Source organism: Anoplopoma fimbria, chromosome 9 (assembly GCF_027596085.1).
Source record: "Anoplopoma fimbria isolate UVic2021 breed Golden Eagle Sablefish chromosome 9, Afim_UVic_2022, whole genome shotgun sequence".
In the NCBI taxonomy this organism is placed as follows: domain Eukaryota; kingdom Metazoa; phylum Chordata; class Actinopteri; order Perciformes; family Anoplopomatidae; genus Anoplopoma; species Anoplopoma fimbria.
This window is the reverse complement of record NC_072457.1, coordinates 8,104,224-8,128,113: the sequence shown is the minus strand read 5'-3', so window position 1 is coordinate 8,128,113 and position 23,890 is coordinate 8,104,224. Positions and strand designations below refer to the sequence as shown.

The 23,890-nt window shown below is 41.1% G+C and overlaps 1 protein-coding gene across 1 annotated transcript in view; it reads left to right on the top strand.

Moving 5' to 3' along the window:
* The window catches only part of dchs2 (dachsous cadherin-related 2), a 29,981-nt gene extending 8,028 nt beyond the window's left edge, over positions 1–21,953 (top strand). Inside the window, exons 6-21 of the mRNA XM_054603760.1 lie at positions 1,086–2,111; positions 2,840–3,027; positions 3,932–4,031; positions 4,118–4,284; positions 5,369–6,212; positions 6,837–7,076; positions 10,411–10,545; positions 12,571–12,780; positions 13,324–14,184; positions 14,269–14,382; positions 15,088–15,299; positions 15,407–15,558; positions 16,163–16,293; positions 16,398–16,684; positions 17,619–17,760; positions 19,348–21,953. Of these exons, the coding sequence (XP_054459735.1) occupies positions 1,086–2,111; positions 2,840–3,027; positions 3,932–4,031; positions 4,118–4,284; positions 5,369–6,212; positions 6,837–7,076; positions 10,411–10,545; positions 12,571–12,780; positions 13,324–14,184; positions 14,269–14,382; positions 15,088–15,299; positions 15,407–15,558; positions 16,163–16,293; positions 16,398–16,684; positions 17,619–17,760; positions 19,348–21,953 (7,415 nt within the window). The remainder of the gene's footprint in view (positions 1–1,085; positions 2,112–2,839; positions 3,028–3,931; positions 4,032–4,117; positions 4,285–5,368; positions 6,213–6,836; positions 7,077–10,410; positions 10,546–12,570; positions 12,781–13,323; positions 14,185–14,268; positions 14,383–15,087; positions 15,300–15,406; positions 15,559–16,162; positions 16,294–16,397; positions 16,685–17,618; positions 17,761–19,347) is intronic.
* The last annotated feature ends 1,937 nt before the right edge of the window (positions 21,954–23,890 follow it).

Sequence of the window (23,890 nt, the reverse complement as noted above, 5' to 3'; positions counted from 1 at the left end):
ACTTATTGTTATTATAAATATATTTATCATAATAGCATTCTTTTAGCAAGAGTTTATTTGATGTATTTGAAGGTAAAAGTGACTTTTACATATTATAAATACAAATAGGCTACTATAGGGGAGATAAAGGAGTTTGCATTCTGCATTATATTTGATCTAACATAAACTAGATACTCCAGATTATCCCGTTATCGTCCACTGGTTACGTGTCACTAACTCCACTTAGTCCCTCCAGCAGCTAAAGCACTCCACTACACGAGACAGTCATTTAAGGTTGTCTAATCAATTAACAGATTAACTGAAACAAGAGAATTGGGCCCGTTTGACAGGGTCGGGCGCCGTTAAGCTCTCTGCGTGTTTCAGTGTTTTTATTCGTTAGTGTTGAAGAGCAACAAATACTTGGAGGGGATTAATGAGATCTCCTGAGCCGTACTGTAATTACTTAATGATGCTTACTGTGTGTGTGCTTTATGTTCATGTTGGTGTTCCTATGGGCATATTTTACTATATTGGACTACAAATGAATATATAATCATTTAAAGTTGAGCTTTAATTGAGTTAATTTATTTATTTTCTTTCTTAATTTCTTTTTTTCCTATTTTTTCATTTAATTTGTTTTCTTTTGTCTCATTTTGTTCTTTATATTATTAGATATTATAATATTTTAATGTTAAAATGAGAATAATGATTAAAAAGTTGTCATTCCCTCTAATGCAAATAATATCGCAATTGCAATGACTTTGCAAAGAACTACAATTAGATATTTTTCAAAATCGTTCGGCCAAATTTATGTGTTGTGCTGTTAATAGACATAATTGTCCCGTTTATCCCAGCATTGTTATCTCTTGTTAAGTTTAGTTTGCAGCCGGCCGTCTTATACATTATCTATTTTTGTGTAAGCACAAAACACTGAAGTGTATTTTTTGGATACTGAAAGCAAAATTAATATTAATATGTAGAAGATTCTGTTTGTGTCGCTGTGAACAAGAAAAAATGGAGTAAAAATGTCGATTCGCCTCCATTGTTATGGGGAGGAGGTAGAAATATCTCAAAGATCTATTAATAAAAACTCTTTGCCTTCACAGACTCAGAATCAGTCTCCTACCGGATCTCCTCTGGAGACCCTCAGGGTTTGTTCTCCGTTCACCCGAAGTCCGGCCTGATCAGCAACGTCAACCCTTTGGACCACGAGTCCCAGCCGTACGCCCTGCTGGTCCTCCAGTCCTTCACCGACACCTCTCCAGTCTACAGCACCACGCAGGTCAACATCACCGTCGCCGACGTCAACGACAACGCTCCCATTTTCCCCAAACCCAGCGACACCATCACAGTCTCTCAAAACACTCTCCCAGGCACGGTGCTGTTCATCGCTCATGCACACGACTACGACAGCGGTGCCAATGGGAGGGTGCAGTATCACCTGAAGAGCACCAGGAATGGGACCTTTGTTGTGGACCACCACCTTGGAACGGTCACATTGAAACAGAGTTTACAGGCGGGTCATCAGCAGAGGTTCAGCCTGGAAATCGTGGCAAAAGATGAAGGGGAACTTTCTCTGAGCTCCACGCTGACCCTCACTGTCAACGTGGACCGCACCGCCACCGAGGACAGCCTGGCCTTCGAGACATTAGTCTACCAGGTGGAGATAGGTGAGGGCTTCAGGAAGGATTCCAGGGTCATCCAGGTGAGGGCGCACCGTAGCCGGGGAGCTCACATGTCCAACTCAGGTCTCACCTACTCCCTGGAGACAGAAGCCGGATTTCCTCCTGCTCCGTTTCGGGTCCACCCAAACACCGGGTGGTTGTTTCTCTCCCACAATCTGGACTTTGAGACCGAGTCCACGTTCCGTTTTCGAGTGTTGGCCACAGCCGGGGAGGCCTCGCTGGCCAACGTGACGGCCACAGCCACGGTGTTAGTGCTGGTGCTGGACATCAATGACAACCCACCGGTGTTCAGCAGCGAGGTCTACTACTTCACCGTGTCAGAGGGGTCGTCACCTCAGGGCCTGGTGGGAACAGTCAAGGCCGTGGATAAGGATTCTGGGAAAAACGCCCAGCTGTCCTACATCCTGCTCACAGATGGGAAGTTCTTTCGCATTAACGCTAAAACAGGTAAAAAATAATCTGTAACACTTATAATGACACCCATGTCTACAATGTGATGTAAACTGTTATAGCACTCTATAATAGTTCAATCATTAATATTTAAAATGATTTGACTAACATAATTACAGATTCTAAAGCATTTTAAAGTGACTTACAAGCTCAAGTATCATATTCATTCATAATAGCTGGTCATTTACTAGCAATTTTTTGCAAAGATCTTTTTGTTTTCAAATTCCCATAGTTGTAATACATTATATCATTTAATAATGCATTATAATCACTGTTATAAGGGATTATAATGTGATTACAAATTACTCTAAGTAGTCGTTGTTTGCTTTAAGTAAAGTTAAAAACATATCATTAAAATTATTTATTACGTAGCCACTTAGAGAAGCTCATAATCACATTATAATAAATTATAAAAGATGATAATGTAATGCAACAATGGGAATTATAATACACTATTATCCTCTGTCAGTATTGATACTTGAACTTTGTAAATTATTTTAAAAGGCTTCATAATGTATTATGATTATTGTTATGAAGCATAATGGATATGTATTAGTGCTTATTACTTTGATTATACAGTACTATAATCAGACTATAACTTAATATAAGTATGTTTATAATGTGTAAAGTGTTACCAAAGAGTCACATTGATAAAGTTACCTTTAGGTCGCATTAAGCTTTACTGTGCATCCTCACCTTTTTGTCCCTTCTCTGTACCCTTCCAGGTGAAATCATCAACTGGGTGGCTTTGGATCGGGAGCAGCACAGTCAGCACAGTCTGAAGGTGATGGTGACGGACCAGGGCCACCCTCGTCTCAACGCCACCGCCACCGTCCACATCCTGGTCACCGACATCAATGACAACTCTCCCCAGTTCACACACCTGCCTGCCAGCAAGGAGCTCAACGTTCAGGTAAACGTGTTAGAATCTTACCTGGATATTATACTACAAGACTTTGTGTGGTCCTGTTAGACGGAGAGATTTTTGATGGAGGCGAGAAAGATTTACAGATTATAGCGCTTTAAAAAAATATTTCAGTGTGTACTTTGTTTTTTCTTATAGTTTTATTCTGCTAAACATGACCTTGAGATTATGTAGTTTCTACAGATTACTTAACATCTTTTATCACTCTTGATTTATTTATTTTCTTTTTCTCACACGAACATCCTCAGCAGGAATTGTAGATGCTCAGATTTACAACACTTTGAACTTTTCATCCGTTTCGGATTACAAATAAAGATTGAAAGTACATTTCCAAACTTTATAAAGCTGAGAAAACAATCTCACTACAATAGTCCACTCAGCGGCTGTTCTTATAAATGTTTCCAACTTCCAGTCTCAAAATTTTGGCGTTCTTCATTATTACCACAGGCTACCATTTAGTCCTTCAGCACCCTTAAAACTTCAGTCATATTTCATGAAAGAGCAATGCATAATCCACCACTTAAGGAACTCTACTTCCTGTTAGCCTTTGGGACAAAACAAAGCAATAGGAGCTGGTATTGTTTTCTACATATATGTGCAATTTGGCATTGACCTGCATCTCAACACTGTCCTAAGCAGAAATTAGATCACATTTTCTCCCCTTATTGGCACATTTTGGTCACTTTTTCTTACGTCAAAAATTGTTTTGCACCTTTGTCTGGAACATCAACAATAACATTTTAAACACGTGAGATCATATTGATGTAAAACTATTAAAAGGAAAAATCTGCAGACTTGCATTAAAGCAGGAAAGACATCAGATATGCATCTTTTAAAGTGTCCAATGTGGTTAACATGTTGTTATATATCCAATCTAATTCACTTCTTGCAGATATGGGCTGGTCTATCAGCCGGCTCCTTGGTGACAAACATGTTTGCCAAAGATTTAGATGCAGGAGAAAATGGAACAGTCACCTTCTCTTTGGTCAAAGGTGAGTTACATCCTTTCTGCTCTTTCACTGTTACAATGTTATTGATGAGTTCCTGGGTATCACCATGTTGTGTTTCCTCTCAGCAGATTTACAGGATGAGGGTTTTGGACATTTTGAGATTGACAGTGAAAGTGGAGACATCCGAACAACGGAGCTGTTCACCGAGAACTCCGAGACGTTCTATTCTCTGAAAGTAACGGCAAAGGACAGCGGGGTCCCACCTCGAGAGGAGACTGCAGTCATTCATGTACAGGTACAGTCATCGCTCCGCTTCGTACTATGACTGATGGATAGAGTCTGGATGTACTGATTCTGACTCAGTTTCAGAGATTAGTCTTGTGGGTTTCTTGGAACTGTATTTGTTGTACAACATTGAGACCACAAGTCTTCCATTCTCTGTGTTTTCCAATTAAACACACGATAGTTTATTTAGTTTATACATCTTTATTTCAAAACATTTTGCCTTCCTTTTTATAATTGTTATTATTTTAGCATAATCAGATGAGTACCACAAAGGAAACATAAGATTGTGTCTGCATTTTCCAGAGTTTAGGCCCAATGTAGATTTTTTTACTTAGTTGTAGATCATTTTTAAGAGGGGCACAGGGGATCTTGAGGAGGTGATGGTAGGTCAACAATTGACACCACATAGAAGTTGTATATATATTCTGAAAGCTGGGAAGCGAACTGTTTAATTATAGATGCAGTTCAGCACTGTGTGTCATTTTTTTCTATTAATAAATCTGTATTAACATTATGTCTTGGTTAGACGCCTATTCAAAAGAAAAAAGTTCTTGAGGAACACATTAGAAAGACTCATGCTGTTCTGGGACTTCTCAGAAGCCTGCTTATTGCCAGTAAAGATAAGGAAGTCATACATCCTCTGAATGCCAGAGGTCACTTATTTGTGGTTGTAAAGGTTTGTGAAGCGTGTGGTTATCCTCAAGGTCACAAAAGGTCATATTATACAGTGACGTCTAGTTAAAAAAATGGTCTCACTATTTGGAATGGCCACTATGGAGACTAACATCATCTCACATGAATAGAATTGCCTCAGCTCTCCACTCATACCCAAAGAAGAAAGGTTTTCCACACACTGAATACTGCAGGATCCTAAATGTATGCCTAAATACTGTACAAAAACAACAGCTCCACCTCCATTTAGGGGACAACATGATTTAACAAAACAGCCATTGTATCCGTAAAGATCCACTTTATGAACAAAAGCACAAATTACATTTTTAAATTAAAATTTGTTCTTACTTCCAATTTTTTCCCAGTGTTTTGACTGTTTGTGTTGTCTTTTCTGCGAGTTTTAAACATTATTTCCCCTACAGGTGCATGGATTAGAGGCTCTGTATGGCCACAATGAACACCAAGTAATGAGGCGTTTCACGGTGAAAGAGGACACCGAGCCAGCGACCGTTATCGGCTCTGCGGCTGTCTCATATAAAGGGAGATTCCACTATTCCATCTCTGAGGGCGACGGGAGCGTTCACTTCGGCATCGACAGCTCCTCTGGTGACATCTACATCAACCAGCCGCTGGACTACGAGTCCGCCATGCAGTACCTCCTCATGGTGCGAGCTGAGGATGTCGGACTCTCACTCGGAACGAACATGTCTGTGCTGGTCAGTGTGATAGTGGAGGACGTCAACGACCACACGCCCTGGTTTCCTGACAAACTGGTGATGTTCGGCCTGGAGGAGGACGTCGCGGTCGGATCGCTGGCGTACGCTTTCCATGCCAGGGATGCTGATGGGACTTTTCCCTACAGTGCCCTCCGCTACTCCCTGACCTCGGACCCTGAACTCAGCAGGCCTTCCTCGCGCTTCCCCTTTCAGATCAACCCTCTCACAGGGAGCCTGACTGTAACGGCACCTTTAGACCGCGAGACCAACCCCAGCTATGCCTTTACCGTAACCGCCACGGACCAGGCGAAGAGGAAGGAGGAGCGGAGACGGACGTCGGTGACGGCTCAGATGTTCCTGTTGGATGTGAACGATAACAGGCCGGTGTTTATATCAGCGGACACAGTGCAGGTGATGGAGGATGCAGAGGTGGGGAGTCTGCTGCATCATTTTGTGGCCATTGATGGAGATCTCGGTGACAACGGGGTTGTCTCCTACGTCATCATGGCGGGAAACGAGAAAAGATTCTTCACACTGGAGGAGAAAACAGGTAGGATCCTTATTTATAGATGGACAGGGCTGATTTATGGGCAGATATTAGCTCACTACTGTTATATTTGTTGATGGATAAGACAAAAGAAATTGCAGTGCAGGACAAAGCATTGTTTCCATTACATTGTTTTCCATCCAGAGCTCTGACAAGTTTAAATGTAAAACGTTGATATTGTGGGCTAAGGTTCTTTTGAAGAAAAAAAAGTATAAGGGATCCTTATGAATAGTGTTTATTTATGTGATGTGCTTGTAAAACAAGTTAATATTGGCTGCTATATCGTCGCGGTCAAATATTCATGTTGGTATTTTGCCTCTTAAGTTCACTATTGGTTGGGGAATGTTTAATGTAATTAGTTTCCTGCAATAAAAAAAAATTCTGATTTGTTAAAGGATCAAAGCACCTGAAAACTTGAAATCAAATTTAATATTTTTCCCTGTTCTAATTTGAAAGTTAATGTTTGTGACTAAATAAGCAGCAATCAAGGTTCAATTTACTTAAAAAAACATGCTGACAAACCGGTAGGTTGTTTTGTTTTATTGCTTGTCACACTAGAAAGTTTAAAATATGATTAAAAGACTTCATCATCATATTCAAAGTTCATCTTCTTCCATCTTTCTACAGGCCTCTTGTTTCTTTCGGCTCCTCTGGACTACGAGACACAACGTTTCCACCGTCTGACCGTCCGTGCAGTCGACCAGGGCCTGCCCTCGCTCTCCTCCACCCAGACCCTGATGGTGGAGGTGGGGGACGTGAATGACCAGACACCTGTCTTCAGTCAGAGCGTCTACAACGCCAGCGTGGCGGAGAACAGAGACCCTGGAGAGCCAGTGATCCGGGTCTCTGCCACTGACAGTGATTCAGGTAATAACTAAGAGCATGTTTTGTTTTTAATTATGTGTTTCTGAGTTAATGCTATCATATAAATGTTAAACATGGTAGAAAAGAATTCAGTTAATTGTTTAACACACTAAAAATAAGCACTAGTCGCAGACCTGGATTAATAATTATGATAATAATAATAATAATTAATCTTCATCTTAATTATCATCTCAATGAATTTAATAATCGTTTGGCTTGTTAATGTCAAAAAGAAATTGAAAAATGGCCATCACAATTTTAAAGGCCCAAGATGATGATCCAGATGTGTTTGGCCGCACCAGCATTTAAAAACTTAAAGATATTAAGTTTAGTATGACATTATTAATTAATTAACCTAACAAACGATTAACAAAACATGTTTTGTTTTTACTGATTGATTAATCAACTACTTCTTGCAGCTTTTATTTTTATAAAATCTTGTAAATAAATTTTTCTCAACATCTGAAAGAAAATTTCAAGACAAACATCTGGGATAAATAAAATGTTGTCTTGCCCGTAGGATCAGTAATTTGACAAAAATAATTGTATCTCAGTTTTCCTTTGCTTGCTTTTTGTACAACTTTCAACCACATGATCTGCTTCAGCGAACGCCATGTTGTTATGTTTACTTTAAAAAAGGGCACTCACTTCTCTAGTTTTTGTGATGTAATGGTTTTACAAATATACATACTGTATTTGTTTGGCCCAACAAAACCTCAGCTCCCACTGATAACAGAATAGAGGATGTTGTCCAGCTTGTAAAAAAATAGTTTTTGGGCAATGAAGATAGAGATTTACTTGAGCGACTAGAAAAAGAATCCCTGGATTTACTTACAATCTGATTGATAAACTGCGGTTTTCATCCAGTAGCATTTTTCCAGTTTAGCCTGAAATCCTTCTGTGAAGTGGAGATTGCAGTTTGCCTCCAAAGAGCCTAGATGGCAGCACTAGCTTGTCTCCTAAAGGCCTAACAGCCTCAAATCACAGACTCAATATGCATAAAACCAAATAGTGCAGATTATTATTTTATACAAATAAAAAATTGTCTGAGCTCAAAAACAATGGTGTATTTCATCATCAATAATGAAGACACAAAGAGTTGTTGTTCTGTGGCATTTTAACCTGTTGTAATATTTTAAATACTTGATTTATTAATCGGCAAAAAGAGGAAATCCTCCAACATTTCTCTGTTTTAAACAGTAGTAGTTAGTTTTTATTGTCTTTAAAGCAAAGTACCATATGACAAATACTGCGGGGCAGCAGCTCACTCTGCTATGTTTCGGTTGAACTTCAGCGCTGCAGTGAATCAAGGTTGTCGTCTGTTTTGTTTCACTCCATTAAGCGGTTTAATTGAAACCAACCCCTGCCCCACTTTTTCTTCATGTGTTGATGAACTACATGTTCACCGTGAATCCCAGCCAATCTCATTCATCTATTCACAAATCTACACGTCAGTCCTGTTTATTTTAACACGTTGTGCTCGGGGGGGCCTCCTGAATCCCACCTCATCTCCTCATGTTGACAGTGCGAGTCCTTTTAAATACTGAAGGTGGAGGTCATGTGGCGGGAGGATCTGTACAGGAGGGGTTTGTGATGTGAACTTGGGGTGAGAATTGTCCAAGAACAGCAAGCACACAGCTCCTCCGGGAGATTTGAAAGGTCCTCTCTCATGATGATTTCCATAATCCAAGCCATCTGTGCCAATAGGCGCCGTGTTTTCATCTGTCTCCTCAAATCGCCTCGTCTGGCAGCTCAGCCCGCTCTCCCACCAGTCTTATTTGATTATGATTTCTGCTGCTTTTTTTTCCCCCACCAACGCTCCCCAAAGATGACCATTGTTTTGTGCCCCGTGTCAGTCCCTGTATCCAGTTTCCATGTGTTGGAGTCAGTCAGAGCAGAGATGAAATATCAACGAGTGTGACAGCTAACCTTTGTGTTACTCAGGACTTCTTTTTTTAAAGAATAGCTGTGTTGTCCTCTGGGTCAAAATTGTGTCAAAAATACAACCCATATATTAGGAATGAGCAAATATCAAATATCAATTAAGAGTTTGAGTGAACAAAAGAGCTTCTTTGCATCCATAAAGACAGAGAAAAATTTCTCTGTCTTTATGGATGCAAAACTCAGTTTCTAATGAAAAGGAAGTCAATCCAGTAATAGAACCACTGTCAGTAATGTTAGTTTACTCAAATTACAACAATAACTCAATAAACTAGAGAAAAAAACTAAAATAAAACATATTCATCCACAGAGCAAGCAACAGTTTTCATACAGACTTATTTCTTTGGGAGAAATTGGTTCCACTGAAAACTGATCTCAGTGAGGTGAATTAAGCCTTAATGGCTCCATGATGCAGGTATTTGTTGTTTTCTTATTTGTCAGCATCACCTGCCATCCTGCTTTTTTTTTCCTCTCTAGCTCTCACATTGTCTTTAATCCCTGAACACTGCATTTATTCAGAATCCAGTACAGGTAAACTGAGGACAGTTGTACTATTTCTATACAGGTCCTCTGATACTGAAATTATGTTAAATGCACATATTGCTCTGTGGCAGCTGCTAGACAATGATAAGCTTCACCACCACAGTTTGCATGTAACTTAACAATGTGTTGCTGCCAATAGACGAGCAAAGTACAAGCTGCAGGGCTGGACTTCTGCAGCAAAGGGCTCTCACATTTTTGGTTTTCCTCCCCTGTTTTTTTAAGGTGACTCTGTGATTTACTTAACCACATGGTTCTGTTTTCAATATGGCATCGTAAAGGCCTGTCTGAAAAGTGAGCAGCCATAAACTCAAACTCACCTGATGAGGTGCTAAACTCTACATCAGAGATTGAAAGAAAACAGGATTATAGAAATAATTATCTTGTTTTATAGAAGAAAAAAATCTAATTAATGTTTGTAAACTTTAACTTAAATTTAAGAAGATTTCAAGACAGAACTACATCTTAAATATACAGCCTGAAAACTAAGGTTAGCCCATAGAAGTTAAAGAGTCCTGATTTGTTTTCTATTAGATTTTTGCTTTAGAGAAATGAATAGTGAGAAAAGCACCTGGTCTGGTTTCTCTCAAATTGTTTTTGTGAATATGTGGAGCAATGGGCCGATCTGATCAACTTTTTGCACATGCTGGAAACCATGTGGTGCAGAAGACTTCAATAAATCAATGAATAACCATAACAGTAATATTGGGACTTTAATTTAAAGTCCCAATATTATATAAAGTGTGTGACTTTAGTAGTTTTCCACACATTCTATGAATTAAGGTTTTGTTTTTAGGTCTGTCACAGAGCTCACAGCGTGTTTAACAAACATGAACCTCCTGTGTTCCTCCCCCAGAGGAGAACGCCGTGGTCTGGTACAGCCTGTTGCCCGGCGCCGGCTACGAGCTCTTCAGCATCAACCCTTACACCGGTCTGATCACCACCACCTCCTACCTGGACCGAGAGCAGCAGCATCACTTCACTCTCAGAGGTAAAAACATAAACCTGTTACACCTGAAAGACGAACAAGTGTTGATAGAAATAGTGCTCTGAAACACACACTCTTGTCCTTTGGAAAGTAGTTTGAGGTGATCACGTTTGTCACTACACTTTGATGGTGGTGTGTTACTTGTAAATAAATAAAATCCTGCCTCTTCAATACCACTGTTGAAGAGAAACTCAAAAAGACATTAAGATAACTGAATAGCTGAAATAAAGCACACCTCTGCTAACGTCATAGCAAGTTTCATGAATACAATTTTAAGGTTATTACGCTTCATGGAAAACAAGGAGTTTTGCTGAAAGATACAGCAAAGGCCACGATTTAATGAGTTCATTGAGGCCGCCATTTTGGAGCAACATGGATAACGATGCAATGCGTTAGTTGCCTGATTCAGCTCAGCGGGTGAGTGATTGATCACATTGTACGTTTCCTTCACAGAGCAACATTTTGAAATGTCCAGGGAGGGAAAAGAAAACCTAGTTGAAAAAGTAGTGACAATAAATCACAATCAGGTGCTGCTAGGTAAAAATCAAACACTACATAATCCACAGATGGACACAGGTTTAAAGATTAAGTTTAAAGTTTGTCTTGGCCAGCTAGACCTGTGTCATCAATGGCTTTGATCAGGATTCCCTGAATGAAAAATGTCTGAATAAATATCTTCAGTGGGAAGCTCAACTACAACCAGACTGTTTGTTTGAAAGCCTATGATTCAAAGGGTTATAAAAATATAAATAAAAAAAAGTAGCTGAAAGTTGCTGAAATAAGACATAAAGCCTCTTTCAAACTCAGACACTTCTCTCGTTCTCTGTTTCTCATTCTCTTCCTCCTCTCTTGACATGCTTCACAGCCAGAGTCATAAAGAATTCAGTCTTTTGCATGAAGGCAACATAATTCAGCGGATTGATTTATGTTAAGGAAACAGTGGAGTTTTAAAGGGCTGAGGTACAGTATATCTAACCTCCGCTGACTGCACCCGCCGCCTTTTGAAGTGTTTGTTTTCACTCTCTCGTGGGCGCACACAGCTATTACATTCAGACCATTCAGCGGTGTTTAGTGATAAACTGCTTTCAGATGGTTTATACTAATATTTGTACAGTCAGCAGTATGTTGAACAATTAAATGTAATAACAAAATATAATAATAGGAAAGCATGAAAGTCTTGACGTCGTGCCAGAATAATGGAGGACTTATTGGGAAATACTGAAATATGCTGGGACAATTTTCTCTGGAAAGAAATACAAATTATTTTCAGCACTTTTTTTTTTCATTTCTAGGGTCTGTACTGCTTTTAAAAATCCGTTCAGTCATTGTGGTGTTTCAAGACTGAGACTGCTGCGGAAAACCGTATATTTCCCTACACCAATATATACATTTAATTACTGTTGAGTTAGCTATTTTAATAATATCTTTGAGCTGTTTACTGATTCTTTCATTTCATATTTATTCATGCTAGAGGCATGGCTCTACGGATGGCCATGTCTGTCCAGACTCAAATATCTCAACAACTTTTGGACTGTTTTTCATTAAAAGTCATGTTCCCCAGAGGATGAACCCTAAAGATGTTATTGACCCCCTGAATTTACCTTTAGCACCATCATCAGTAAAAAAAACAATTGTCTCAAATACTTAAGCTTTGCAGGTATTTGGTCATAGTACGATGTCATTTCCACCAGCCTTAGTTGTTTTTTTATTTTAAACGTTATACTCTTTAACCGTCTGCATGTTAATAGTGCATAGTGAGCATGAACAGCCTCACAGAGCTGCTGGCATGGCTGTGGACTCTTTGCCATTTTGCTTATTCGATTGTATTTAAGTCCAGGAAGTAAATAAGAACCATAGATCAGAGGCATCTTTGTGGCCCAGTGCTTAAGAAACATATATATATATACTATGACCGCAATGTCCCTGGTTCATTTACTGATTTACCATGACTATCAAAATTAGATAGAATTCCACATAGATTTCTGCAGTGAGCGTAAGGTGTGAATTCCTTTTGATTCATGTCTGCAGTCCAGGCTCGCGACAGCAGCACGCGTCCTCTGTCGGGTACGGCCACGGTGCTCTGCTTCGTGCTGGACGACAATGACAACCCTCCGGAGTTTATGCAGTCCTCCTTCCAGATCAGCCTGCCAGAAAACCTTCCTCCTGGGGTGGTCCACACTGCTCAGGCCTCGGATCCAGACCACGGAGAAAATGGAACTATACACTACTCCATTTTAGGTAAGGAGCCCCGGGGCAGCGCTCTATATATCAAGCTATTTGGATCGTGATTTGGTAGTTTTGGATATCGTTTCTATTGGTAATAATATTGTGCTCACCAAGTTAATAGCTGAGATTTGGGAAGTCATCGACATTGTGAAAAAGAAGTCCAAAAGGGGAAAGAAACTAAGTGATCATACAGGTTTTAAACAAATGCTGAGAGAAAATGGATCAAATCATAAAACGACTTCCCAAACTGTCCATTGTAAACATCTGTCGCAGTTACTAGAACAACTTACTGGTTCAACTTTGAGCAATCATACTTTCCATAGTTGTGCATGCAAAGTGTGTCTGTGCAGTGAGGCATTATTAGTGAAATTTCCAGGTGGTTTAGATTATTTTGCTTAACTATTGTCTGTTTTACAACCTGTGTGAATGTCGGACTACTTGTGTTCAACATTGTCAACAACATCAATGCTGTCAAGATCTCAGTATTTACTTTGGTGATTAATTACCATAAAGGATTGAAATTAACCAGAAACATCCTTCAATTTCTGTCTTTAGGCGAGGACTACAGAGGTCGCTTCATCATCAACAGCCACACAGGTGCCGTCAGCACCACACAAGTCCTCGACCGCGAGGACAGGCAGAACTACACCCTCACCATACAGGCCCGTGACTATGGCCCCACCCCGCTCAGCTCCTCCACCCAACTCCAGCTGGTGCTGCTGGACCAGAACGACAACGCTCCCTCCTTCAGCCGCAAGAGCTACCACGCCTCCATCAGCGAGGGCCTACCTGCAGGAGCGGAGGTCCTGCGTGTCAGCGCCTTTGATCCTGATGAGGGGTCCAATGGGGACCTGACCTACTCTCTGACGGAGGACAGCAGCCAGGGGGCCTTCTCGATGGACGCCTTCACGGGAGTGATCCGCACCACGAGGTCCCTGGACCGAGAGAGCCGGGCGCAATACACCCTCAGAGCTGTAGCTGCAGACGGCTGCACCCAAGGGCCACTGAGCTCCGTGGCGTCGCTGACCATACAGGTGGAGGACGTGAACGACAACGCGCCGGTCTGTGAGCAGAATCCAATCAACGCGTGGGTGTCCATGAGGACTCTCCCCAACCAGATAGTTACCACAGTGACGGCAACAGACGGTGACCAGGGGGACAACGGGACGGTACAGTTTATGTTGTTTGATGAGGAAAACCTGTTTGACATCAACGGCGAGTCGGGAGAGATTTCACTGAGGAGACGAGTGAGAGCAGGTTTCTCTGGGAGGAAGCTGCAGGTTGTGGTTTCAGACAAAGGACAACCTGCTTTAACCACCACCTGCCTGGTTTTCATCCACCTGAAGGGAGAACACGAAGGACTCCAGTTCACAAACAAAGTGTACAACGCTACCATCAAGGAGAACAGTAGAGCTGGTAGGTTTTGCCGCCTCTATTCATTCTGTTTTCATTGACACCATTGAAATCCCTCATCAACCATTTCACTCTTTCTTCATCAAGGCACTTGGATTGCAAAAGTGGAGGCCAGTGACCAAACCAACAGCAGACAAAGGATCACCTACACTATATTTAGTGGCAATGAGAATCATATTTTCTCCATCAACCGTCACACGGGTAAGAAACAGAACAAAAACATTTCTTTTGTTCCTTTTTTTTCCTTGCTGCCCATCTAAAGTCGATGCTGGCGTTCACTGGTTATGATTAGCAGATGGGATTCTTGTTATGTATCTGCAGGAAAGTCATGCATGCTTTCATCAATTGAGTTATGCTAATCACACAAATTCTAATTCACTCATCCATTTTATTTTCCACAAAAGCATCCAGAATATGACTACTGATTTCCACTACTCGCAATTGTTTATGTTCAACCGAGCTTTTAATCCGCCCATTTTGGGCTTCTGCTATATTCTGGGTTTCTAAAACAAAAAACGCCTTCCAGTTTATCTGCTTCATCTGGTTGTTTATATACAAGTATTTCCTAAAGAATTATGATTGGCGGCCTGATTTTATCATATTCTACCCTAAACTTTTTTTTTGGATTCATGTTTCCATAAAGTAATGATGTAGTCACAGTTACACTTAAATACACATGATAATACTGACTTAGGCACAAAGACCTGTTTTAAGGTTGCCACAAAGACTTGAACCTAAAAGTGCTTCTGTCATCACCTTTTTTACAGATGAAAAGTTGTGTTTTACTTTCCATTACTGTGATTTCATTTCACAGTAATGGAAAATGCTTCACTTTCCCCTGATCTGATTAAAATTAACAATTTGTGTTTTTTTTATACACTACCATATATTTTTCCTCTCATCTAGGTGAGATCCGTGTGCAGAAAGATAACTCTCTGGACTATGAGGCGAGCCCTCAGATCCAACTGGTGGTGCTGGCCGACAACGGGCTGCAGACGGCCCACTGCAGGGTCTCCATCAGCCTGCTGGATATGAATGACAACGCACCAGTGTTTGAACACAGCAACTACAGAACCGCTGTCTGGGAGGGGCAAGTGCATAACACCTACATCATGCAGGTAGACACTATGAATATTTATGCCCTGTTTGACATCATAAATACCAATGCGGGTATATCATATATTCAGATTTTATTAATAATGATCACTTCACCTATTTTCTGCAGGTGTTTGCGTCTGATGCTGACAGCGGGATGAACGGGCAGATTGAGTACTCCATCGTGTCCGGTAACCCCAACGAGGCATTCATCTTAGACTCTGCTCGTGGGATACTTGCTACCAATGTTATGCTGGACCGCGAGATCACCCCCTCATACAAGTACGCCGACCTCAAGTATTAATATGTAGTGAGAAATGTTTGTCCATATTCTAATTTATCAACAAACATGTCAAATTGAAAACAACAAACAAATTGTCATTGGCTTAGTATCAAGCCCTTGTGGAAACCGTGGTTGTTGAGTGCTAACCAAATAATCATTGTTTTTTAGGAGATGGAAGCACTTCTTCAATAGTTTAAATAAGTCCTACTGGGCTCTTTCAAGTTTATGCATGTGTGACTTGTTCAATTAGTGAAACATGTCTACTGTAAATGAGTGAGAGGAAATTATCTTGTCTTGCAAATTTGATGAAATGGGCTCCTGACAGTTCACTTGCTGTATATTCTTTATTAGGAAGCTGTCTGACAGATTTCCTTGTTTTTCAAAATGAAGTACCTCAAAGTAATTCAGTGCAACAGTCAAAATCCATGCGTGTAAAAGTATTATTACTGATTTTACAATTTGCTGTACAAATACCTCAAAATATCTGCTTAATTCCATTATCGGGACTCTATATTTGATACATTTCTGGCCCAGCATAATCTAATGATACTCAATCCATAATATGCAAAGGGGCATCATTTGTTTACTGCCTTTATATTACAGGCTGGTTCTGCAGGCAACAGACAAGGGGAACCCTACTCTCAGCAGCAGCTCCACTATCAGGGTCCAAGTGGTGGACGTCAACGACAACAGCCCCGCCATCCCCCCCATGGAGACTGTGGTTATAGCAGAGAGTAAGACCAGCCTTCTCCGCTCTCTGACTGCTTGAAATGATAAACACTGTCTATGTTCTTTATCTATTTGTGGACTTATTCTGACGTTTTCTGTTTTACTTCAGATCTGCCTGCGGGTTACATGGTCACCCAGGTGACGGCGAACGACGTGGACCTGAGCTCAACCATCACCTACAGCTTTTTAGACAACAGTAGCACCAACTTTCCCTTTGCCATTGACCGATATACTGGTGTGGTCACTCTGACTCGCGCCCTGGACTATGAGGAGCAGACAGAGTACAAGTTGACAGTCTGGGCGTCTGATTCCCTCCACCAGACCACCGGAGTGGTCAAAGTTGAAGTGCTTGACGTCAATGACAACGCCCCTGTCTTCACCAAAGTCTCCTACCAGGTACGGATGAGATATTTATCAATCAAAAGGTTACTGTGAAATGAGAAAAGAACTTTCTAAGGCATGTCTTATTCAAGATTTATACACTGTAAATAACCTTTTTTTTTAGTAATGCTTTATTAAAGTGGTTAAGAAGCAAGACACTTTTGGGTTGACAGGTTATAAAAGTCTTTGAGCCTGATGAACTTAATCTCTGAGTATTTTTGTCTTTTTAGCAAAATCCTTTATTGATGATTTAGTGACATGACCTTCAGACTTGAAGGTCATGTTAGCAAGTCATATAAAAGTCTTTAAAGAGGTGCTCCAATGATTTTGTCAGTATTTTCCATTATTTTGAAGAATGCACATACGTCAGGTCTATAAAAGGTTAGTCCAAATTAGAGCAGAGCGGTTTGATATATCCTGACTTTATTCCCTAGTGTGGGTCAAACTGCAGAAATACTGGCTGCTACATTTCATATAATGGAAACTGATTGCATCATTCATTTTCTTAGACATTAGTAGGCTGAACATCATGTGTAAAAAACGTTGGAGTGCCCCTTTTTAATTAAAGGTCTCAATGTTTTCACTTAGTAAATCATTTATCGCCGGTTTCACCACTTTTTACAATTGAGCAAGTCAGAAGTTTTACATTTTTTTTTATTGTTTTCAATCTATGAATTTTGTTACAGACTCTCGTTGCAGTAATTACTCTCAGTTTAAAAGTGGGACTGTACATTTGAAATGATCATGGAATAAATGGTTAACTAAAGACAAATTCCGCTGAAGGGATTTTTCAAACTTGGCAACCCAAATGTTGTTGTTACAAATGCTGAGTTCTAAAGCATTAATATATGTTTATTAACCATATAAGAAAGTGGTATCTGACTGTATATATACAAGAAACATTATGACCTTACTGCAGATGTGACTCATTATTTGATCTCTCTTGAAGGTGGAGTTGTCGGAGTTGGTTTCAGCGGACACGTTGGTTTTGTCGGTGTCCGCTACCGACAGAGACTCTGGACTCAATGGGAAGATCACCTACAGACTGCTGTCATCTCCTTTACAAGGCTTTTACATTGAGCCAGACAATGGTAAGAACAGCTCCACTGATGGAAAAGACATCCTGCAATAGCTCTGATATAAATGTCTTATTGACAGTAGAACCTCACTTTGTGTATATTGAGCATATTTATATAAGATTGAAGTTAAGAAGTCAGCAGAGGGGTAAAATAAGGATCCAAGATGGATTGCAGTTCTTCTGTAAAACACATTACACTGAGCTTTACAAGATTTATGACTTATGACTGTTTATTTTCATATCCATCCCTCCTATTCTCTCCATTAAAATCAGTTTTCTGGCATAGTTAAAGGGGCTAATGCCAAAGAAAAGGGCACAGAGAAAGACTACAGCATAAAAGCATACCGTATCAGGGGTTACTGAGAGTTGTCAGTCTGCCAGCAGCACTATATTTCTCCAGTGTTTATATTTCTGAAGTCTTGGATGTGCGAGTGAGTTCCTTGGACAGGGGGAGAGAGAAGCAGCAGAGGAGGCAATTAGAAAGCATCGAGATAAAGTGCTTCGGAGGAGCCATGCCTATCCTATTATCTCCCTTTTTAAAATGTCTAAACCAAGGAAAGAAGATAAATCCTGCAGAGCTGAAATGGAACCAGCCCTCCTCTGTACTGGACAGTCTTTTCCACTGTGTGATTTATGGGCTTCTGTCATGTTTGAACTACAAAGTTTAATATCAAAGAAATGCTTTTGCCCATGTAATGCCATGAGGAGCACAAATGGAAAGTGAAAATTGCATCAATGTTGACTAAAGCTCTCTAAATCCAGAACTTTAATATGTGCTCAGTTTTTCCATACCTATTTGTTTCACAGACAATGAATGGTGCAGCTTTAGAGTAGAGCCGCAGAATTCACCAGTCACCATGTAGAAAAAGTTTAAGTGGCAATGAAGTGGAACAATAAATTGAATGGACAAACACTTTATAGTCATCCACGAAGAACATTTGCTCTTACAGTGCATATGGAAATTATTAAAGAATAGTCACACAGGACAATGTTGCATTGTGGTGTCTAATGACAAGGACAATTTAGTTTTAACCGTCAATATATTGTCATACAAACAGACGCTACTTACTCCGAAAAGAAACTACCAAATCCAGAAACAATCAGTGTACTTGTTAAACCATCTGTTAAATAAATCGAAAAGACTTTTATAGCTTTACGTTGGTGAGACCAGATGTCGGGTCTTTCAAAGTTTTTCTTAGGAGTTTCATTCTAAAACAAAATCAACATATGTTTGAATGAGTTCTTAATGTTCCTGCAATATAATGGTTTTATACATTTAAAAAAAAAAAAAATGTTACATTGAAATCTGATATATTATTTCCTTCTAAAGTTGTTATGGCAAATGTGTTGGCAAATGGTTGCCTATTTGCACATAAAGCAGAGACAGAGCAACACCAGCATTCATTTGGAGTCATGTTTTTTACTACCCGATAAAACTAAATCCAACAGTAAGAAACAACAATTGGCTAAAAACAGCTTAACTGTCTCTGGGTTCTCACTAACTTTCACACAGTCATTTGATCCTTTTTGTACTATTAAAAATGGTTAGAGCAGATTTAGAAAAGAATATTCAATCACTAACACATGATTTGTCTTGTAGGTTCTGTTTTCACGAATAAGCCCTTGAAGGCCATCACAAACAGCAACCTGATCCATCTTCTGGTGGAGGCCAGAGACGAAGGAGAACCTGTGCAGTCTACTGTCACGTCCATAGACTTGCTGATTCTGGACACCAACGACCATGCACCTTTGTTCCACCAGGACATCTACACGCTCACTGTCCCAGAGGACACGCCCACGGACACCACCCTGCTGACACTGTCTGCAGAGGACCAAGACTGGAGCCCTGAAAACACCCACTTGGACTACGGCATCATCAGAGGAAATGAGGAGAAGCGATTTTGTCTGGAAGTAAAAATGGTTCAGGTTGAGAATCAGATGAGGAACGTAGCAAAACTTGTTCTGTGTAACCCTTTGGACCGTGAGACCACGGAGAGCTACGCACTAACAGTGAGCGTGTCGGATCGAGGAATGCCTCCACTGAACAGCTCTGCTGTCGTTATGGTTACTGTGACAGACTGCAATGACAATACCCCCGTCTTTTCCAGCACAGGATACCATGCTCAGGTGAGTGAAAACAGCCATGTAGGTACCAGGCTGGTCCAGGTCAGTGCTCAGGACCCTGACCTGGGAACTAACGGCCTGCTGCGGTACGACATTGTCTCAGGGAACAGCAAAGGTCACCTGAAGCTCAACGCTCACTCCGGCCTTCTGGTGGTCAACCACTCGCTTGACTATGAGGAAGACTCGAAGTACACCCTCACCATCCGAGCATCTGACGGTGGGGAATCGTCTGAACAACGTAAAGTGGCTTTTACAGTCGTCTTCATCACAGTGTTGGATGAAAATGACAACACTCCATACTTCATGTTCCCTACTGTTAACTGTTCTGTGCATGAGAACCTCCCGGCGTTTACCCACACCTGTTCTGTCCATGCTGTTGACAATGACCTAGGCCTCTATGGCCAGCTCTCCTACTCCATTGTGTCCTCCTGCTTTATGGACTATGGCAGTGGCAGCCCTGAGAAGAAGGAGGCCTTTGCCATTGACCCCTTAACCGGCGACATACACACCAGACAGACCTTTGATTACGAACGCGAGAGTGAGTACTGCTTTGTAGTGGAGGCCAAGGACAAAGGCGACAAAGCAGCTACAGTGAGAGTGCTGGTGAACATCAAGGGTGTGGATGAATTCAGCCCCGTCTTCACCCAAAAGCAGTACCATTTCCTCCTGCCGGAAAACGCCAAGCCTGGAGAGACAGTCGGTTATGTGATGGCAATGGACCATGATGGAGGGGTGGACGGGCTGGTGGAGTATTCCCTTGTGAGGTCATCGCCGTTTTTCTCAATAAACAAAACAATTGGTGCCATTTTCGTATCAGGTCCCGTTTACCGCAGAAGGGGCAGCTACGCCAATGAGGACATGGTGGAGCTGGTTGTGTCTGCAGGTAGTCCCAGATTGGCCACCAGGACCACCGCATGCCTAGTTTTCGTCAATATCTCCAGCTCAGCCGAAGCCCTCACTGGGGTGCCTCTTGATGCGCACATGCTCAGTTTGAGTGTCTCACTAATCATGTTCCTCCTTGTCCTCCTCATTTTCGTGGGCTTGGTTCTCAGGTACAAGATCAAGGAAGCGGCAATCAAAAAGACTGCTGCTATTGCCGCAAACTTGAACCACGGTACAGGCTCTTTCGGTAGATCCAGCAGCCAAAGGGCAGTCACTCTGCAGGAGATTAAACGTCCCAGCACTTTGCCGACCATGAGGGACATATCGAACCCGTACAACCAGTCAGACTCGAGCGGCCGTGGATCAGCAGAAGGTGAGACAGCTGAGGACCAGGAGATCAAGTGGATTAATCAGTACCCCTGCCGTAAAAGAGACCAATCCGTGCAAGGCAACCAGGCCACCGAGCTCCCGGACTCTGCTTTACCTGGGGACAATATCTCCTGCCACTCTATCGATGTAGGGCCAGAGCACATTTTACCCGTCAATAAACGTTTAGTCCCAGGGATGGCCAGCACAGAAAGTCTCCATCACTTCAAAGAGGAGGGAGGAGGTGAGGGGCTACTTCCTGCAATACTCAGGGTGAGGGATTTGGAGGAGAGCATGAGGACAAATGGGTACGCTCCCCTTTCAGAAGCCGGAGCCTCTGCAGATTCTCTCTCTTCACTGATGTGTCTAGAGGAGCAGCTATACGGCAGCTACAACTGGGACTATGTTTTGGACTGGGAGCCAAGCTTCCAGCCTCTGGCCTCCGTTTTCACCGATATCGGGATGCTCCCTGACGAGGCACTTCAAGGCGGCCGCGAGAACTTGGCAGAAGAGGCAAGCTGTCTCATGTACCCACCGCCTCTCATAACAGGAGTAGCTCAGCCTGGCATCAGGACTGTGCGTCCACGGAAGCCGGGGCGCATGCCGAGCCTGAGAAGGAAGCCCTCTTACCCGAAATATGCGTATTCCCCCTTAGCCAGGAACACAGGACTTACCCCTTCAGCCATGACGCCCACTTTCTCCCCATCACTGTCTTCTCTCACCATTAGGACCCCCAGTGCTTCACCAGTTGTCTCTGAGACCGGGGTGGGGGGTATCAGACTTGATTCAGGACCCCTCACTGCAAGCCTATTAGAGGCAGAGATCCAGGTATAGACACAAACTTTGATCAAGCTTATCTTTAATAATCTTTCATTCGCCATCTGAAGGTATTTCCTTTAGTAGTTTATGGGACTTTAAAGAGGCCCTATTATGCTTTTCCACGTTTTCCCTCTTCTTTAGTGTGTTATATATATTTTTTTACATGTAAAAGGTAGAGTGTAAAACCTGAAATCCAAGCCTAAAAAGAGTAACCCTCCCCCTCAGAAACACTGCTCCTGAGCTGCCTGAAACGGTTCGATTGAATTCTCTCATTCACTTGCGTAACTTCATGAGGTCATTATGTTACGGAAGTCACATAAAACTCTTGGGCTAGTTTGGCCCGCCCTCAAACAACAAAAGAGAGAGACAAAGCTAAAACTCACATCTACCATGGTATAGTAGTTATGAAAGTAGTCACTCACCAAGGCGGCCTGGGTTCGAAACCCGTTGTGACCCATCTTTCATTTGTCATGCTCCGGAGGGAGAGTTTTTTGAAATGTGAAACGTTGACCAATCACAACAGAGCGGGCTAGCTGACCAATCAGAGCAGACTTTGCTTTCTGGAGGGAGGAGCAAGCGCTACAACGGAGCATTTCAGAGAGAGGGTGAGTAGAGGTGCTGCAGGACAGCCAGGATGAGAAAAACAAGGAGGATTATGAGCATTAACGCATGTTAACATGTTGTAAGTGTAACTTGAGATAAAAAATATGTGCCCGGAAAATAGCACAATAGGGCCTGTTTAAGGCACACAATTTAGGTCTAATTTTGGTTTGTATTGTGTTACACTAATCGGTGTCATGATTTTAGTCTAAATGGGGCGAAATCAGGCAAAGTTGTCATTTGATCATAATGTAGTCCTTTAATTACTCACTGTAAGATTGAGGTCGATTTCATAACTTTCTTCTGTAAAAAAAAAAAAAAAAAAAAAAAGAATATCTGGAGAAGCCTGAACTCAGTCCTGCATTATATTCTTATAATGCAGCACTTTGAATAAGAGCAGATGTTCGAGTTGGCAATTCATTATTGAATGTTTTATTGTAAACATGTTTATATGTGCAGAAAATGAAACACTTTGTTACTGCGGTTGGTTGCAGCTTCTAAATTGAAACCTTTCAAGGCTGGTTTAACTTTAATAAGCAAAAATAGGCAACATTGTTCTGTGGTTGATTATATTTTAAATAGAGGCCCATTTTTGCCTCCCTCTTCTTTAATATATTCAGCCCATAAACTTGCAGTGAAATTGCTTGTCGAACAGAACTCACTTTATTCCTTCAATCTATTACCGGTATTCATTTTCATGTTATATTGTGTCTTTCAATTCTAGAAGACTCAAGGCTCATGCAGACAAAAAACTAATAAAATATGAGGGATTCTTCACTGACACTAATTCAGTATGGATTCAATAAATTGGATTGCATTGTCCTGTCATTGGTCAGCATGATTTACATTAACCTGTTCCAGATTCTGGCTGTTTGACTTTTTTTTGTCATGAACAGAAATAGTCTGTTCCCTTCATGATTGTTTTCTTGTGTGTGCTAACTGTAGACTACAAACACTATATGTAAGCACTTTACGTACAATTTCCAGAGAATTGTATGAGTTTAAACATTAATACATTTGCAAACAACTTGGCAATAAAGAAACTTTCTTCTGAATATTTCTTGGATTAAGTATTTTTAAGGTGTTGTGATACTGCCCGTCTTTCACAATGATTAATTCTTGAATGTATGTGGTTAATGTTATGTTCAAAGACAGGATTTTTGAATCTACATTAAATTAAACAAAAGTTTATTGTTGTTTAAAGTAAAAAACAATAATTAAAAGTTTTCTTAACTTTGGGGAAATAATAACAGAACAAAGAAAATAGGATCAATAATCAAGGAAACTTTTAACAAACCGAGCTGAGACTTGACTTCTACATCAAATATTGGAATTTGAACTGCCTTTCTTTA